This window comes from Plectropomus leopardus, chromosome 10 (genome assembly GCF_008729295.1).
Source record: "Plectropomus leopardus isolate mb chromosome 10, YSFRI_Pleo_2.0, whole genome shotgun sequence".
NCBI classification, from domain to species: Eukaryota; Metazoa; Chordata; class Actinopteri; order Perciformes; family Serranidae; genus Plectropomus; species Plectropomus leopardus.
Window position 1 is genome coordinate 5,992,588 of NC_056472.1, and position 17,513 is coordinate 6,010,100.

The following is a 17,513-nucleotide window of genomic DNA, read 5'->3' on the forward strand; positions in this document are numbered from 1 at the left end:
AGGGTGTTATGATGGAGGCCCTGAGGGCGTGTTGGAACGTGTATGAACTTCATACTAAGTGATAGGAATGATGTGCTTGTTTATAATAAGCAAGCGAGAGTTTCAGTGCTGGCAGAGCTCTGCACTTCCTCAGGGCCTCCTAATGATTTGACTCATTTGCAGGGCTCCAGAGGACCCGTTGGCCCACCTGGCTCTGCTGGAAAGAGAGGATTAGTGGTGAGTCTTCAGCTGAGAACATCTGGTAGTCACAGAGTGCATGAACATACATCACATGCAATGTAGATTTTTATGAATGATAGACTTAGATAAACGTTACAGCTGATAAAAGCCCAGAACCACCATAAAAACATCCCCAGTTCAAAATAAATATTATGAAAAATATCAATCTTTCTAATTTAGGGGCCCCAAGGACCAAGAGGAGATAAGGGTGACCTGGGAGATCACGGAGAGAGAGGACAGAAGGGACATCGAGGCTTCACTGGTTTGCAGGGTCTTCCTGGACCTCCGGTAAGTGAAAGCGCTGACTCACTTCACTGTGGATTCCTCTCCTGTGTGCACACGGTTTCTCCAGAGTTCAGAGCCACTTCTGCTAACTGCAGGGCAGTGATCAAAAGTTCACTTTTAATGGCTTCAAGTTCTGTTAACACAGTCCTCTACACTTTTCACACAGCTCTAATGCAGAGCCTCCAATACAAGTTCAGGCACCAGGTGATGCCTCCAGAGAGTCTCCTGCTGACGCTGCATTTCAGAAGAGGCTCCAAAACCCTATATTCACCCTTTCTTTTTTTTTTATATAGATCTGAAAGTTTATAAAATTTATAAGGACAGATATCAAGTCCAGGTAATTCTGACTGAGGACAGAACAGCAGTTCTGCCAGTTTTAGTGATCAGTGTTTTGATTGGAGGTGTCTGATAATAGATAAATGTTACAACAGGTGTGATGTGAATGTAAATCTACACCTTAAATGTAACCTAAGATATATATATATATATAGGTATTAAGTTGTGTTATTGGCTGAGGCAGGTCCAACTCTTGCCATTTGCTAAGTATTAAAATTCTACATATTGTGTGTAAATATTCATAGATTCTGCCCTCTAAAGGTTGAAACCTGCTATTGCACTTTAGTTTTGTTATTGGGGGGGTTAGTTCCTCTTCAATTTAAATGACAGAAACTGGAGGAGCAGTAACAGCTTGCCTATTTCAATTTGTTTTGCTGTTTGGAGTGGATAATTATTGCCATATAATTTTTCCCTTTTAAAGCCCCTTAAAGACAAATCTTAAAGCCTGAGTATTTGTATTCAAAATTAAATACTTCTGAGTAAATGATAACAATTACACTTAAAGTCAGTGGAGGATGCCAGAGGATGCCAAACATTTCTAGAGACCATTTCCAAACAAACAAAATATTCTGCTTCTTGATGACATTTTCACTGCGGTCCTAATCACTTGGTCTATATTTCTCATAATGCCAAGTTCTGGAGTGAGTCATTTTTAGTTTGTTTATTATGTTCGTACATGCAAATGTCCCATTTGTCAGAGTTTATAATCTGTCAGTTCAGAACCTGGTAGTTAATGTTCTTTGATACTGCAGTGGTTCTTTTAGTGATGAGGAAGGTGTGCTGTCATGCAACTTTTGAGCACATTTTAAATGTCTTGTTGACCAATCAGAATTTTGCACACCACTTTGTATAGAATGCATTTCTCTCCTGAAAACTAGAACATTGAAATTCAGCTGTTTTAGAAAACTGAACCTTTTGTTTCTAAAGTGCATCAGGATGTGCAATATTATACACTGTGTCATTTAGAAGCGAGAGAGGAGCAGAAAAACAGATTTGTTGTCATTACTTTATGAACTGTTTACTAGTGTACGGGGCTGTTACAAACTTAGAGGTTCTCCAGCTTCAGAATCCTCCAACAGGTCTTAGCCATCAAGAGCAGGAACTCTTGTTCATTGTGTGATTTCTGGGTACATTTTGAAATGTAATGTATAAATGTTTAAAGACACTAATTAATATTTATTTCTTGCCTTTAGGGTACAACAGGTGAGCAGGGAGCTCCAGGAATAGTTGGACCAAGTGGACCGAGGGTAAATGCTCCTCCTCCATTAGTTTCTCCTAAATCTTCTATGATAATATAACAAGTCTTAGTCTGTCTTAGAGCAAACACAATATATATTTTAGAGTTTGAAATCAAACTCCTGATTTGAAGACTAAAAACCCATCTGTGTTTGATCTGAATGTGATTCAGGGGCCTCCTGGACCTATCGGGCCTCCTGGAAAGGAAGGATACATGGGACAGTCAGGGCCGATGGGACCTCCTGGAACTCGTGGAATCAGTGGAGAGATTGGACCCGAGGTATTTACTCATTATTCAGAGTTGAGCTGTCGGTGAGCCGGACTAATAAAAAGACTGCAGCAAATGTATTTAAAAAGCAGCAGCCAGCTGTGAGGAGCGATCAGAGCGCCATTAAACTGTTGAACATGTTTTCAGCAGATGTTCAGTGAGCAGGGAGGAATAAGTGTCTTATTATTGTGTGTACAGAGTTCTGACCAGGAAATAAAAACTATACATACAAATCACAGTAAAAAAAACTGTGTTTTCTTAATCCACAGGGCCCTCCAGGAGAGCCTGGACCCCCAGGCCTCCCTGGTCCCCCAGGACCTCCCATGGCTGCTATGGATGACCTCTTTGACGGCGGCCCTCAGGATTACGACTCAGGCCCCCCTCCCCCTCCCGAGTTCAGCGAGGATGAGGCACTGCCCAACAGCAACTCCTCCACCATAGTGCCCGTGGACCCCGGCGTTCAGGCCACCCTGAAGGCCCTCAGCAGCCAGATCGACAGCATGAAGAGCCCCGATGGCAGCAGGAAGCATCCTGCCAGGACCTGCGACGACCTCAAGAGATGCTACCCCGCAAAGAAGAGCGGTGCGTGTCAGTCACAGTCACTGAGTGCGAGAGGAGATTTAAACTGCCTCTAAAAAAATAATATAAAACAGGAGGTCTATATTCTGTACCTATCATGTACAAAACTGAAATAAGAATAATGATAAACTTTCTTTTTATAGCACTGTGATAGCAAGTGCTTTCCAGGACAATATAAAATAGTATGTAGTAATAGGATAAAACAGTAACACAATGTGTAATACATACACCACATATACAAATATAGACAGTTATATAGATATATGCACATACATACAGAAACTTATACATATACAAATTATACAGTCTTCTAGTTCATTATGCTCTTAGCTGTTAATTAAACATGTAAATGTAAGAATACTGTCAGGGCAAAGATGCCTCTGAACTGTAAAACAAACTTGCTTGTTGCAATACAACTGACATCTGTTACCATCACATCTGTAAAATAAATCAGCAAAGCCACACGTCCATAATTCCTGCTGGTTCTGTCGTGTAGGTGAGTACTGGGTGGATCCAAACCAAGGCAGTGTGGAGGACGCCATCCAAGTGCACTGCAACATGGACACCGGAGAGACCTGCATCTCTGCCAACCCATCCAGCGTACCTCGTAAAGTGTGGTGGAGCTCTTCCAGGAACAAACCTGTGTGGTTCGGAGCTGACATCAACGGTGGAACACATGTGAGCACTTAGATTTGGATGGTGGGGGAGAGAGGGTGGGGGAGAGAGGGAGGGGGGCGGGGCTGTGCACGGCGAACGCTCAGTGAAGTTGTGTTTGGATGCTATAGAGAAATGTATGATGTAAAGAATGTGTTTCTAAACGTTAAGAGCTACAGACTGAGTTAGATGTGCTCAAAAAGCGCGTCATGCAACCACATTTTTGCAGAAACCAGTGAAACTCATGTTCTATCTGGGTGCATCTTGGCTCACGTATGGATTTCCGTGACTCTCCGTATTGATCGCTTTCTTTGTTTGTCTAGTTCTCGTACGGCAACAAGAATCAGCCAGCAAACTCCGTCACTGTTCAGATGACTTTCATCCGCCTGCTCTCCAAAGAAGCGTCTCAGACCATCACCTACCACTGCAAGAACTCTGTGGGCTACAAGGACGAGAAGATGGGCAACTATAAGAAAGCCGTCATCCTCAAAGGCTCCAACGATCTGGAGCTGAAAGCAGAGGGAAACAACCGTTTCAGATACACAGTGGTGGAGGACTCCTGCTCAGTGAGTGGCTGCTCTTTCGTTTTGAACTGTAGCAAACAACACTGTAATGAGACCATAACAGAGCGAGAATAGAAACTTTTTTTCTGTAGGCCGACGGGATTTTTTCATTGGATTATTACAGAAAATAAGCTCTGTGGCAAACTCAAAACATTTATGGCGTTTTCATGTTTTGTTCAGGAAGATAATCTTCACAAATGAATGCCACTTTTAGGATTTTTGAAGCCTAAATGCCAGAAGTAAAAAGGAAACGCTAGGCTAAAAACAAACAAGACTACAGTTGCACATCTTCACGTCCCAACACAACAAGACTGTAAAGCAGTGTATGACATGGTGATGCTTTGTAATCTCATTTTCTCATTGACTGTGAGACGAGGGAACCAGAGGTGCTAAAATGCTAACTGATTTCCAGGTTTTAGGATTCCTTCCTGTGGTACTCTGAGAGTGAATTTTGTAATTTAGAAAATTTTAAGAGAAGTGAAGCATCTTTGAGAAGTGCATTTGTTAGGGACTACTTTTAGTCATAGACTAATACACATGTGGTGCTCCAAGGAGCATTTTTCGCAGCAGGATGCTGTGTGTGACATTGAGTAAAACCAAACTACAGTATAGGTGTTCATGGTAATGAAGGAAAATATCATCCAGTGCAATAATTTCGCTAAGTGATATGTTTTTGATCATTTCTGGACAGCAGTGGAGCTCTGTGGCACAGAGGAATCAGATATATCAGATTTTGGATACACAGACAGTACGTTTTAGAAGCATCAATTCATTGCTGGTTTTGGTCTTTGATGTGTTGGCAATAAGAAAAATAACAAATACTGAGCATCTTTAGCTCATTTGCCCAGAAGAAATCAGTACAACACGGCAGCATCCAGCGACTGCAGAGCAAAGCCACTCGAATGTTTCGTGTTTCACTGAGATGGATTGCTCTCCTTGTAGAGATTTATTAAATTATTTACTGACCTTGTATTTGTTTATCTCTTACAGCAAGCAAATGGCAGATGGGGCAAGACAGTGTTTGAGTACAGGACACAGAAAACAGCAAGACTTCCTATAGTGGATATGGCCCCTGTGGACATTGGTGGCACAGATCAAGAGTTCGGCATCGACATCGGGCCCGTGTGCTTCTTGTAAAACCGTCAGCAGGGAGCGTCGAGGAGAATCCTGAGACTATTGAACTGACAGCTGACCCGATCAGCCACGTTGTACATACGAGTACTGAGGACTATTCTGGCCCTGTGGCAAGATATTTATTGTGCCTTTCGACCCAGTTCAAGACATCGAAGATTTGTAAGTTAGAATGAATGTTTGGAATTTTTTTTTTAAATTGGTGAAAAATCAGAATCATTCCTCTGTCTTCTTGTGTATGTTTGACTCCAAATGTGATTTCGAGGCTCACTATCGTGTAGTTTGCTCCAAAGATATCACCCTTTAATTTTATTTCAGAAAACATTGCCAAAGATTTATATGAAAGATATCAAAGAATATGAAAGCTTTAAAATTATAACTGCTGTTAATAGGCCCAGAAAAACCCCACTGAAGCTTCGTCAAATGTCCCTCCGCTCCTATTTTATACAGATTTGTCTGTTCATTTTTTTGTTTAAAATGTGTGCATATACAACAACATTGTGGTGCTATTGAGGAAACAAATACGGCCTGTGATGCGTTCGCAGGCGTAGGTATTTTATCAAGACAGTTTTGATGAAACAATGTCTGTATCCAGTTGTTTGAAACTCTGTACTGACCACGGAGAACATTAAAAGACACATTCAGACTGTCCATTCCTCAGTGTTAGCTACCTCGTCACCGAAACTGAGAAACAATGACACTACATGTACTTTTTTTTCACAGGTGCTGTTTTGTAAGTAGTGTGATCCTTGTGCACTTCTCCCGGCTGCGCGGTTCAGGGCAGGGTGTGGGGATACCAATAAAGATCTTTCTGTCAACGACGGAGAGACCAATAAGGTGTCGTGTGAGTGGTGTGTGGTGATTTGTAACCTTTTCTCCCCCGTCGGTTTCAGTACCGTTCAGTAAAAGGTCGCACAGAATATTTTATTTTTATGCATGTCGGTTCCCCCTTTGCAGTATCTTGGACTTATATGCTCTTGAACTCCTTTTTTATAATCCGTTTTACAGAATAAGGTGGCTGTCTGCTTTGTATTTCTTTGCTCTGCAACAAATTAAACAATCTGCTTGTTAATCCCCCCAAGCTCTTGTCATATTACTTCAGGTGTAGTTAGGTCCTGTGTCGCTGTGCACACAAACCCATTTTTAGACAAAACTCTGTCGTTTAAAAAACAAAGTTTTGTATTTAACATGATGTTCGCAATTGTTCTTAATGTAAGCTGTTTGTTTTCAATTTTCATGAATGTGCCTTCAAGTAATTCTATTGTGACCATTTGGTTCATATTTGAGTATATTTATTAGAGATTTGTAACATTTGCGAGGTTAGACTGCCTGCTAAAGCCCCAGAGGCAGAGAGGAAGTAGCAGATGAGGAGGAGGAGGAGGAGGAGGAGGATTGGGCTCTCCACGCTGGAAGCAGATGCAATTCATCCTTGAAAATAAATATTGAAAATATTTCTCTCTGCCTGTTCTTGTTTGAGAAGAGTTCATTTGGTCCTTTAGAAACGTATAACAGAAACACTTTAGCCTCAGGAGGGTTTGAAATCCTGAAGCAAAAAAGTAAAAAAAATGAAACAAATGAAAAAATGTGATGTTGGACCACAAAATGAACAGATGGAAGTGAAGAAGTAGGACAACAGCAGAGTGAGCAGCTCCTGAGACTTCGTCAGTATTAAAAATCACAGACGTTTCTATGGCAAGACTAACTGTAGTCACAATGGCCTGTATAAAAGAATGGGTGTAGCCACTGTGACGTCAAATGATGGTTTGTGAGCTGCCGTTTTGAAACCTTGAATTAAACATTATGACAATTTTTGGATAAGAGAATGGAGCTGTGGAGGACAAAAGGCTGGATCTGACTCATAGACCGAAGCCTGTCACTCATATCAGCCACACCCTTTATTAGACGTAACTTTAAGCCTTAATTAAATGTAAAAAGCTGAGTTAGTAAAAATTAAACCCCATACAGTTGCCATAAATGTTGAAATTAGATGTAGAGATGTAGTTGCTTTTTAATGTTGCATTTGCGTCTAATGGGATCGACTCCCTCTTGGAGCCAGCCTCTTGTGGCCATTTGAGGAACTGCGCTTTTTGGCACTTCGGCGTTTGTGTTGTTTTTTCAGCCCTCTAAGTTTCAGCTAGACAGACATGCTAGTATTGTAAGGTTGTGCTTACAGCTAAGTGCTTACAGTGCTTTGAGCTAAATGCTAATGTCACTATGCTAACATGTTTTTTTTTGTTGGGTAATATTTGATCAGTTTGCAATCGTAGTTCATTGACAGCATGCAAACATTTGCTGTGAGCACAAACACAAGTTAGGCCTATTGGAACAGAGTTTTAGCATACTACTGTTTGTATTTAGTCATAAAAGTAGCTGTTGTTCACGTTAGGTTCATCATCTGGTAACTATGAATGTCTGTACAACATTTTATGGCCCTATAGATACAGATTCAATTGAAAACATTTAAAACACAAAATCGAGTCATGTAAATAACATCAACGAGTAGCTTTTTTTGCAGTAAGATTTTCTTTAATATCTGTAACAGCAAAGTCAATGCAACCAAAAGTAAAATAAGGGAAGAGTACTGTGTATGGACAGAGACTGCCCCCCCAAAAAAGTGCCTTCTGGTGCAAGAAAAGAGGAGACTAAAATGATGACAAAGTAAAAAATATGACAAGTTAATACTGAAATGGCAAATCATACATGTGAAATGCAAATAAAAAACAAAAATCTCATGGAAAACAAAACGTGGAAAGGTCAATGAGGAAAAAAAAAAGATCCGACTGGATTATTAGCTACGTAACGTGTGACTTTGTGTAAAATAAGCGATGTGATGTTACTGGCAAGCAGAAAAGTTTGCATTAACGATACAGATTCCATTTAATTTCATCGCCAGCTTGTGTTTGGCATACAAACAGGAATGTGTTAACAATACAGAATTCAAATGGTGCATACACACAAACGTCTCATATGAAAAGTCTGCCACAGAGTGTACCATTGGACATATTCCACTATTTACATCTCTCATAGACTGTGCAAGCAAAAGTACTTCTTTTTTTTTTACAAAAATAGTTCTTTTCTATAATGGATCTGAGTTAACCTTGAAATATCGAAAAACCAATCTAAATGCAAATGCATATAAACCTCAAGATGAAAAGTGTGACATCTTGACTCAACCCTAGGAGTGGATTTTGGCACTTCTTCATACAAACGAGTTAAAAGTACGCGACAAAGAGCATCTTCTTGGCATCAGCAGCGGCTGTCGAGCGGGTCCAGAGAGAAGACAGTGCCCTCCAGGGTTAGTCCCATTTTGAACCCCTCCTGAAAAAAAAAAAAAAAAAGTCAGAGAACAGCTGTGACCACACACACTGACACGCTCAGTCTGAGATTACATGTCCCAATTTAGGTGAAAACAGGAGGTTGTGTTCAGATTAGAAAGAGAAAAGGTTAATAAAGCTCTGAGGGAAACAGAGAATGAAATGCTGAACCAAACAGATTACAGCATTTGTTGTTCCGTCATGCTTAGCCATGCGTTATGTACAAGACCATAAACTCAGGCAGAGACAAAAAAAAGCATGCAACTAATGAAGAAACACTTGTGAAACTTATTTATGTCAAATAAAACAGTCAAAAGATTGTTTATATTGCAAAAATGTGATGTCTGTTGCAAAAGCTATAGTACACTTATTGGCTGAAAATCAACACTGCGGGTGATAAAAAAGTGTTTTCTTACATTAACTAATGAGCCAATCTGAGACAAGAACAGCTCATTAACTACAGAGCAAGAGAGCTGAGAAAACAAACTGCTAATTAAAGACAATGAGGCCCCGAGCTCAATATACCGAATCTCCAAGGAGAGAGCGATGAACATTTCAGCGAAGGTGGACGAGGTAAATGAAATCGCGCGCTGTGTGAGAGCATGCAGCATGCAAAGACACAGCCACAGTCACAGGAGCAGAGCAAAGACTACGAACCATCTCTGACGCTACAGGTGGAAAAGAGATGCATTCAGAAAGAAGAAGGAAAGAGAGAAAAAGGTTAAACAAGTATGTCAGTGCAATACTGCCTCCTACTGACAATGTCCTGCAAAGACTAACAGCAGTTATATTGCAAAATTAATCACACAAGTTGCAGCTGATTTTTTAGTTCCTAAAACCATTTATTTTCTATTCAGACAGACCGGCTGACAACGACTGATTGCTGTGGATGTGGAAGAAACTATGTTTCGAATGTATTTGTCTGATTTCATGTTAACTGAACCGTTGTCACCATTAACAATACTGAGAGATTATTTCCAACACACTATTTGGACATAGTTCTCAACATACTTTACTATGAGATTTTTTTTGACATACTAACCTGTGAATTTTTTTTTGACATACTGAACGACGACATGCTATATCATGTCCCTTGTAGTGATTTTTGGGGATATTATACTATGACGTCTTGTGATTTTTGGACGACATACTATACTATGTCATTTATGATGCTATTTGGACAGCGTACTATAGTATGTTGTTTTTGATGATTTTTGGAAGACATACTAAATTATGTCATTTTTGATTATTTTTAGATGACACTATACTTTGATGATTTTTTGATGGTTTTTGGACAACAAACATAACAAATCTGTATGTCTTATTATGGTTTTATATTTTAGTGCTCTGTAAAGTACTTTGAACTGCCCTGTTGTATGAAATGTTCTATGAAAGTGAAGCTGCCTTGCCTTGACTTTTTTCATTATTTTATGAACAACATACTATACTGTGACTTCTTTTCTGATTTTGTCATTTTTATGTCATTTTTTCAGGTTGCAGACTTGCCATGCCACAATGGAGCACTGATTCGTACTGACATCCCCCAAGTGTCCGTTTTTGTCTTCATGCAGTGTCTCATAAATGCCTAAATGCACACATACGCAGTACATCACTTTGATCGCAACTGAAACATATGAGCATCCTCTATACAGACTGTGGGGACATTTTTAATATACATACAGTACATGAGCCCCACAGGATGAATCATGATGATGCCACCATTAGGTTGAAATTTGTGGCTCTCACTGTTAAATAAAGTGAGAAAAAGAAAAAAAATAAATAAATAACGCTGTCAATAGGAAGCAAGAAACTTCAATAGAAAAATGCCAGATGTCTCTACTGATATAGATTTATCTGTTCCAAGAAAATATAAGCTTATTTATCGGTCTGACCCAAATATCAGTCGTGCTTTTTGACAGACATCAGTGCCGATACTGAACACCATATGACCCTTATATCAGTAGAGCAGACAGATATGAGCAAATATTTCATTTTATTTATGCCATAAAATATCATTTGGCTTTAGATTAGATTATTGCAGAACAAATTAAGGCATGTAAAGTTGAGTGATATATCGTTTTGACTGATAAATCAGGTGAAGTTGTCCCGATACAGGTAAAACCAACATCGACAGATGCGTCTGTCGAAATCAAGGAATATCAGTTAAGAAATGTCAAAGTAACATCTGAGTTAATTTAAAAACTGTGATGTAATAACCAGTCATAATAATTAGTCCATGAGAGAGTACTGACATGTTTTAATATTCAAGTGTATGGTATTTTGTTTGTTTGTTTGTGTTTTTTGTGTTTATGTAAAAACTGAATAATAACATTTATTTTGTTACCAAACATATCAGTTAGGCTGTAAAAAAAAGAATAAATGCACTTTCCACTTACTTCCATTTATTGCCATGAGGTACAGAAACATACATTTATTTTTAAAATGTATATAAATACAATGAATGTAACATATGACACACATATTGCATTTTATGCAAATTGTTGTAATTTGTTTTCTTATATTATAGTTTCATATTGTGAAGCACTTTTTAGCTCTGGTTTATAAAAGCGCCACAGAAATAATATGTATTTATTTATTTATTATTATTATTATTCAGTTCTAAACTTTTTACTAACTAGTTTTATACATTATAATATAGCAGAATTAGATAAGAGAATAAGAGACATGGAATGATTTTTGGGTGACATAGTATACTATGTTGTTTTTGATGGTTTTTGGATGAGATACTGTGGGATGTGTTTTTTGACAAATTTTAGTCAACATACTGTACATACTTTTTTTTACAATACTTTTTTTTGTATTTTTAAAGGACATACTGTACTATGTGTTGTGTCGTGTCTCGACATGCTTTACTATGTGGTTTTCAGCTGTTTTTTGGACATGTCATATTTTGATTTTTATTTTAACTTACAATACCATGGAATTTTTGGTAATTTTTTAGACATGTCATATTATGATATTTTTTGACGTCTTTTTTTTTTTTTTGAAATTATATACTTTGAATGTCTCCACATGCTATACTATGTGGTTTTTTAATTGTTTTTTGGACACGCAATGTTTTGATTTGTGTTCGGTCAATTTTTCCACCTGCAATATTACGATGTTTTTTTTTTTTTCAACATTTTATACTAGACTGGTCTCAATATACAATTAAATTTGGTTTCCAGCAGTGTTTTGGGCATGTGATATATTGTCATATTTCGAGATACTATGACTATGACATATGATGTTTTTGGCCTTTTTGGGCCATTTTTTCAGAATTTGTATATTGTCAATATCTCTACAAGCTATAATTTTGGGAAATTCTTTTGACATGCTAACTAATGACGTTTTAAGTCTGTTTTGGCCTTTGTTTCAACATTGTATGCGATCATGCATCTCTATAAGCTATAATAAGTCGTTATCAGCCACTTTTAGGACCTGTCAAAATTTGACGTTTTTCGACATACTATACTATGGCTTTTTGTGGCCATTTTTTCAACTTGCTGAATTATGATGTATTTGGCCTTTACTTCAACTTTGTATACTTTCAGGCATCTGTAATAGCTATGAAAAATTGTTTTCAGACATTTTGAGGTAATGTCAAAGTTTTTGGACATTCAATACTATGGCTTTTTTGGCAATTTTTTCGACATGCTAAATTATGATGTATTTGGCCTTTATTCCCACTTTGTATACTATGACACACATTTACAAGCTATTTTTAGGACTTATCAACATTTGAGGTTTTTTGGCCTTTGTTTTAACTTTGTATATTGTTACACACCTTTACAAGCTATAAAAAGTCATTCTAAGCTATTTTTAGGACATGTCACATTTTGACATTTTCGACATACTATACTATGGCTTTTTCTGCCATTTTTTTCACATGCTAAATTATGACATTTTTGGCCTTTTTTGGCCTTTGTTTTCACTTTGTATATTGTGATACACCTTTAGAAGCTATGAAAAGTCCTTTTAAGCCATTTTTTGGAGATGTCAGAATTTGACATTTTTGACATACTATACTATGGTTGTTTTGGCATTTTTTTCGACATGCTAACGTATGACGATTTTGGCCTTTTTTGGCCTTTGTTTTCACTTTGTATATTATGACCCATTCATAAGGGCTACATAAGTGCTTTTCAGTAATTTTTTGAAGATGCCAGAATTTGAAATTTTCGACATACTACTATGGCTTTTTTGGAAATTTTTTCGACATGCTAAATTATGATGTTTTTGGCCTTTTTTGGCCTTTGTTTTCACTTTGTATATTGTAATACACCTTTACAAGCTATGAAAAGTCCTTTTAAGCCATTTTTTGGAGATGTCAAATTTGACATTTTTGACATACTATACTATGGTTTTTTGGCATTTTTTTCGACATGCTAACGTATGACGTTTTTGGCCTTTTTTGGCCTTTGTTTTCACTTTGTATATTATGACCCATTCATAAGGGCTACATAAGTGCTTTTCAGTAATTTTTTGGAGATGCCAGAATTTGAAATTTTCAACATACTACTATGGCTTTTTTGGAAATTTTTTCGACATGCTAAATTATGATGTATTTGGCCTTTATTCCCACTTTGTATACTATGACACACATTTACAAGCTATAATAAGTTGTTTTCAGCTATTTTTTGGACTTGTCAAAATTTGAGGTTTTCAACATGCTATACTATGGCTTTTTCTGCCATTTTTTCAACATGCTAAATTATGATGTATTTGGCCCTTTTTTGGCCTTTGTTTTCACTTTGTAAATTATGACCTATTTCTAAGGGCTACAATAAGTTGTTTTTCAGCCATTTTTTGGAGATGTCACAATTTGAAATGTTCGACATACTATACTATGGCTTTTTTGGCAATTTTTTGACATGCTAAATTATGATGTATTTGGCTGTTTTTGGCCTTTGTTTCCACTTTGTATATTGTGACACACCTTTACAAGCTATAAAAAGTCATTTTAAGCTATTTTTAGGACATGTCAAATTTTGACATTTTCAACATACTATACTATGGCTTTTTTGGCAGTTATTTCGACATGCTAAATTATTGTGAAGTTTTTGGCCTTTTTTGGCCTTTGTTTTCACTTTGTATGTTGTGATACACCTTTCCAAGCTATAAAAAGTCATTTTAAGCCATTTTTTTAGGATATGTCAAATTGTGACATTTTTGACATACTATACTATGGCTTTTTCTGCCGTTTTTTCGACATGCCAAATTATGACGTTTTTTGCAGTTTTTTGGCCTTTGTTTTCACTTTGTATATTATGACCTTTGTCTAAGGGCTACAATAAGTCGTTTTCAGCCATTTTTTGGAGGTGTCAGAATTTGGAATTTTTCGACATACTATACTATGGCTTTTTCTGCCATTTTTTTGACATACTAAATTTTGACATTTTTTGGACTTTTTTGGCCTTTGTTTTCACTTTGTATATTATGACCCATTTATAAGGGCTAAATAAGTGCTTTTCAGTAATTTTTTGAAGATGCCAGAATTTGAAATTTTCGACATACTATACTATGGCTGTTTTGGCAGTTTTTTCGACATGCTAAATTATGATGTTTTTGGCCTTTATTGGCCTTTGTTTTCACTTTGTATATTGTGATACACCTTTACAAGCTATGAAAAGTCCTTTTAAGCCATTTTTTGGAGATGTCAGAATTTGAAATTTTCGACATACTATACTATGGCTTTTTTGGCAATTTTTTCGACATGCTAAATTATGATGTATTTGGCCTTTATTCCCACTTTGTATACTATGACACACATTTACAAGCTATAATAAGTTGTTTTCAGCTATTTTTAGGACTTGTCAAAATTTGAGGTTTTAAACATGCTATACTATGGCTTTTTTGGCAATTTTTTCAACATGCTAAATTATGACGTTTTTGGCCCTTTTTTGGCCTTTGTTTTCACTTTGTTTATTGTGACACACATTTACAAGCTATAAAACGTCATTTTAAGCCATTTTTAGGATATGTCAAATTTTATGATTTTCGACATGCTAAATTCTGATGTATTTGGCCTTTATTTCCACTTTGTATACTATGACATATCTTTAGATTTTAGGACAAGTCAAAATTTTACAAAATTTGAAATTTTTCGACACACTATACTTTGGCTTTTTTGGCATTTTTTTCATCATGCTAAATTATGATGTTTTGGGCGTTTTTGGCCTTTATTTCCACTTTGTATACTATGACACATCTTTAAGTCAATTCAAGTCAATTTTATTTATTGAGCCCATTATCACAAAACATGGTTTGTCTCAGAGGGCGTTACACTTAGACCCTCACATCACCCAAGGAAAAACTCCTGGAGAAGAACCCCTGTAACAGGGGGAAAAAAAAAGGAAGAAACCTCAGTAAGAGTGGTAGAGGATGATAAGGGATCCCTCTTCTTGGACAGAAGAAGTCATGATAAGTTGTTTTCAGACATTTTTAGGATATATCAAAATTTGTCATTTTTTGATATCATGGCTTTCTTGGCCATTTTTTGCCACGCCAAATTATGACGTTTTTGGCCGTTTTTGGCCTCTTTTGGCCTTTTATTCCACTTTGTATACTATTACGCAACCTTGCAAGCTATAATATAATATAATATGTCGATTTCAATCATTTTAACGACATGTCAAAATTAGATTTTTTTGACATACTATAGTATGGCGTCAGTCAGTCATTTTCTGTAACCACTTGTCGTGGGGGGGCTGGAGCCAATCCCAGGTGTCATCGGGCGGAAGGCGGGGTACACCCTGGACAGTTTGCCAGTTCGCCCCTTCCAACCGGGTCTCGAACCAGGGACCTTCTAGCTGTGAGGCAACACAGCTAACCATGACGCCACTGCACCGCCCATAGTATGGCGTTTTTGGCCATTTTTCAGCTGCTAAATTATGACTTCTTTGGTCTTTTTTTCCACTTTGTATTCTATGACGTGTCTCTCTTTGGACCAATTTGTACAACAATCTACACTAAGAAGTCTTTGTGCGATTTTGGATGGCATACTATCCTATGACATTTTTGTGCAATTTTTGATGACATACTATACTAAGAGGCTTTTGTGTGTTGGGGCCTACACTACAGTTTTTTTTGGGCCATTTGGACAACATTTCATGATATGATGTTTTTGTGCGATTTTGGACGACATACTACACTAAGAGGCTTTTGTGTGTTGGGGCCATTTTGGATGACATTCTATACTATGCTGTTTTTGCGAGATTTTGGACGATGTACTACACTATGATGTTTTTGTGCATTTTTGGGCCATTTTGGAAGACATACTTTACTATGACATTTTTGACAACACACTATATTATACTATACTATACATACTATATCTTTTTGATGGTTTTTTTTTTTTTTTTTTTTGCCATACTATATTATGACGTTTTTTTGTGGTTTTTGGACGACATACTATACTATGTCTTTTTTGATGATTTTTTTGGATGATATGGTATGTGGTTTTTGACGATTTTTGGTCAACATACTGTTCTATATATTGTATATTATTTGTGATTTTTGGACAACATACTATACTATGACATTTTTTCTGATTGCTTTGACAACATACTTCACTTTTTCATTTTTGCTGATTTTTGGATGACATATATGTTATATATGTTGTTTTTGATGATATTTCGAGGAAATACTTCACTTTGTCGTTTTTAGTGTTTTAGTATATTTTTTAATGATTTTTGGATGACATTCTTTACTGTGTCATTTCTGGTGATATTTTGACAACATACTATACTTTTGGATGATTTTTGCATGACATAATATTCTGTGTTGATTTTACTGATTTTACATACTATTCTACAGCATTTTTTCTGATTTTTGAACGACATACTATATTATGTCATTTTTGAAGATATATTATGGTATGTGGTTTTTTGACAAGCTTTGGTCAACATACTATACTATGACTTTTTTGTGATTTTTGAATGACAAATGATACTATGACTTTTTTTTCCTGTTTTTTTTACAGACATACTATACTATGATGTTATTTGTGATTTTTGGATGACATACTACACTTTGTTGTTTTTGGTGATGTTTTGGGGGCATACTATACTATGACATTTTTTTTAGATTGTTACTATACTATGGCGTTTATTCTGAGTTCTTATTTTGTTTTTGATGTTTTTTTGACATACTATGCTATGACTTTTTTTTTTTTAAAAAAATGATGACATACTATTCTATGTTTTTGTGATATTTTGACAAAAAACTATACTATGTCATTTTTTGTCCTTTTTGGACAACATGCTATACTGTGATGTCTTGGATGATTTTTGGAGGAAATACTACATTATGTCCTTTTTGGTGATTTTTTGACAACATACTATATTACGTTGTTTTTGATGTGTTTATTTTGACATACTATGCTATGACTTTTTTTTTAAAAAATTTTGATGACATACTATTCTAGGTCGATTTTGATTATTATTGGACAATATACTATACTATGTCATTTTTAGTGATGTTTTCACGACCAATGTGGGACGTTTTTGGGACTTTTGGATGACATGCGATTGTATGTGGTTGTTTTAATGATTTTTGGTCGGCATGCTATACTTTGTTGTTTTTGATCATTTTTAGAAGACAAACTGTACTACATCATTTTTGGTGATTTTTTGACGACATACTCTATTATGAAGTTTTTTGTGATTTTTGGATGACATACTATACTATGTCGTTTTGATGATGGACAACATACTATACTATGACATTTTTGATGATGTTTTGACGACATGTCATATGTTTTTCATTATTTTTTGATGACATACTATACTATGTAGTTTTTCATGAATTTTGGACAACATTCTATACTATACTATACTATACTATACTATGTCGACCTGCTGTTATAGAGAGCTATTTCCCTTCACACAGCCAAAGAATGTACTTGCGAAAAGGCTGTTGGCTGTA

The 17,513-nt window shown here is 36.5% G+C and overlaps 2 protein-coding genes across 5 annotated transcripts in view; one reads left to right on the forward strand and one right to left on the reverse strand.

Moving 5' to 3' along the window:
- The window catches only part of col5a2a (collagen, type V, alpha 2a), a 47,230-nt gene extending 40,883 nt beyond the window's left edge, over positions 1 to 6,347 (forward strand). Inside the window, exons 47-54 of the mRNA XM_042494419.1 lie at positions 163 to 216; positions 400 to 507; positions 2,034 to 2,087; positions 2,249 to 2,356; positions 2,614 to 2,926; positions 3,420 to 3,601; positions 3,901 to 4,143; positions 5,131 to 6,347. Coding sequence (XP_042350353.1) covers positions 163 to 216; positions 400 to 507; positions 2,034 to 2,087; positions 2,249 to 2,356; positions 2,614 to 2,926; positions 3,420 to 3,601; positions 3,901 to 4,143; positions 5,131 to 5,277 — 1,209 coding nt within the window. The 3' untranslated portion in view covers positions 5,278 to 6,347. The remainder of the gene's footprint in view (positions 1 to 162; positions 217 to 399; positions 508 to 2,033; positions 2,088 to 2,248; positions 2,357 to 2,613; positions 2,927 to 3,419; positions 3,602 to 3,900; positions 4,144 to 5,130) is intronic.
- Positions 6,348 to 7,775: 1,428 nt separating this feature from the next.
- Positions 7,776 to 17,513, reverse strand: part of gulp1a (GULP PTB domain containing engulfment adaptor 1a) — a 113,761-nt gene continuing 104,023 nt past the window's right edge. For all 4 annotated transcript variants that reach the window (XM_042494467.1, XM_042494466.1, XM_042494464.1 and 1 more), the window contains one exon: positions 7,776 to 8,589. In XM_042494467.1, coding sequence (XP_042350401.1) covers positions 8,518 to 8,589 — 72 coding nt within the window. In that variant the 3' untranslated portion in view covers positions 7,776 to 8,517. The remainder of the gene's footprint in view (positions 8,590 to 17,513) is intronic.